This window comes from Micromesistius poutassou (genome assembly GCF_964030765.1).
Source record: "Micromesistius poutassou genome assembly, chromosome: 11".
NCBI lineage: Eukaryota > Metazoa > Chordata > Actinopteri > Gadiformes > Gadidae > Micromesistius > Micromesistius poutassou.
In genome coordinates this window covers 16,335,329-16,337,653 of record NC_140281.1, presented here as the reverse complement: position 1 = coordinate 16,337,653, position 2,325 = coordinate 16,335,329, and the positions used below count along the sequence as shown (strand labels likewise).

The window sequence follows — 2,325 nt, the reverse complement described above, 5'->3', positions numbered from 1 at the left end:
TGGTGTGTGTGTGTCCCCTTCCGGTTAGCCACCGCTGCCGCCGCTAGCTTCTGACGGCTTCATTATTTATTGGTGCAGGCTACAGCCCGCCATGCAGGTAAACAGTGCCACAAGCCTTACATTATTGTGTCTGCTAATGTAGCTTATATGTATTTATTTACATCTGGCTGTGTCTCTTTGTTTCAAGCCTGCCTGGCGTTAGGTTGCTGTTGTTGCCCTGCCTTGCCTCTTGCCTTTATCTCCACGTTTTGTTTCTTTTTGTTGCCTTGCTCATAGTTGCTCTGCTCTCGTCAGTTAGACGCTCGTTTTAAAGTAGTGTACCGTAGTTCAAGACTGACTGACCGCGACTCCTTAGTGGGGGGGTGGGAAGTAGCACAGCTTTGAGGACCTGCAAAAGTTATGCATGTAGCATTATGGGTTTTGTTTTCTTTTGTGTTGATTTGAGTTTGTTTGGTTTCTTTTCTCTTTGTTTGCTGTGCAGGACCTCAGCTTAGTTATCTCCTCAGTCTCAACTTAAGCTGAGTCTGTGGTACAGATTAATATTGTGCTCTTTGGAAATAAAAATAACTATAATTGTTTTTACAGAAGATAAGTAACTTAAATAAATTAATGTTCCCATTTGTGACTAAATAAAACTTGTTAAACTTTCTATAAACCGTGCCTGTATTCATTTGTGTACCGACCTGTGCTCTGAGAAAGTAAAGTTTGAAAAAGAGTAAATTCTTTAGGTGCAAGTCCTAAGGTGGCGTTGTTGGTGTAACTCCCTAGATCATCTTTTCGTTTATCGCCCCCGCCACACTGACATCAATACTGTATTTATTTAGACGTATCCGCAATATCAACAGAAGAGTGGAAAGTATCACGCAAAATACATGCAAGAAGAGAAAAGTACGAATCAGTTCTTCTGCTGCGGTTTCACGCCAGTCGCATGATATAAACATCAACACGTCAGCAACACGCCCACTCGCTCGCTGTGAATTATCAGAATCTCAGACTCTCTGCAATTTACACTAGGGGCCTACCCAGGTATACTCCGGTTTAACTCCGGAGGGCTGATTCTGACATCTGCCTTCACACAAACAGCCCCCCCAGGTATAATCTGAAGAATGTCCGGCTTACAGTGCATTTGTAAAAGGCCTATAAGTTGTTTAATGTAGAAAGTTAAAAGACGGAGGAAATTCTATTTAAAATACAAGACTGCTTTAGTGCAGGCAGATTGCTAGGATTCTTAGCTAACCAAGCAAGACAGGTAATGTCCCTAAAGACTTACCCACACAGGTGCAATTCATTTAGGTAATTAGAAGGTGGTACTTTTAAGACCTCTCCTCACAGGTGGAGTACATTCAGGTTACCAGCAGGTGGTAGCGATGAAGCAGAGCTACATCCATCAGAGCAAGAGGCCCTGGATAAGATGTGGCCTCGTTGGGGCCATCACAAGTGGAACATACACAATCAAGTAAATGAGTAAAATCAATTCAAGAGTCATCAGATAATGTATGAGCAGTGGTGGCAAGTATTCAGTCCAGGTAATTAATTTCCATATGATATGCAGCCAGCATATTGTCCTGTTAAACTAAATGGATGAGACTCTCTACCTAGTCCCACTATTTAAATCCTGCTGCCACAACTGGTTCAATATCTGAGGTATTATTTGGCGGTGCTGTACAACTCTGAGGTTTCTGCCGCCTCTGTCTGGTCACTCTCTCTGAAAAGAAGACAGAACTTCAGTCACCCTGTGAAACAGATCCATTGGGTCGATAAAGTCCCAAAACATTGAGACTTTATTTCCTCTTCATAAATAGAGGCTTACCCAGGGACAGCGTTGACGCTTTGAATGTTGACCACAGAGTAAAAGACAGCAGTCTTGTCTGATTGGCCACCGGGGCCAGCCATCCAGCGAGGCACTTCCTGGTTCTCTGAGACAGAGGTGTGGATGCTGGCATAGTGATGGCCATCCTGCTCTTCTATTGGTTCTCTCTGTGCAACAGGAACCAAGCGATTGGTCTGAGCTGAGATGTTGTCATACACAGGAACAGGAAGTGGCTGATGGGAGTGAGGATATAGCAGAGTACATTAGGTTAACAAATGCTTTACACTTCCTGAAGACAGTCCTGAAGGTTATGTGTTTCTTGTTCATCTAGAGACCCTTGGTGGTGACCCAGTGGTCCCACCATGCAGGCTGCTGGAGGCCTCACTTCAAGTCCTTCCTGCAAGATTTCCTCCAACTGTTGAGCTCCTAAAACTGTTTATTTTAAACAACATATTAATTTGCCTCTTTAAAACAAAATACGACATCAGTATTTTTAGATGTCACCCAAGGTTTCA

General features: G+C 43.4%; 1 protein-coding gene across 1 annotated transcript in view; it reads right to left on the bottom strand.

Moving 5' to 3' along the window:
- Positions 1 to 1,128: 1,128 nt before the first annotated feature.
- The window catches only part of LOC311355737 (B-cell receptor CD22-like), a 49,224-nt gene continuing 48,027 nt past the window's right edge, over positions 1,129 to 2,325 (bottom strand). Inside the window, 2 exon segments of the mRNA XM_084475552.1 lie at positions 1,129 to 1,705; positions 1,811 to 2,043. Coding sequence (XP_084331678.1) covers positions 1,648 to 1,705; positions 1,811 to 2,043 — 291 coding nt within the window. The 3' untranslated portion in view covers positions 1,129 to 1,647.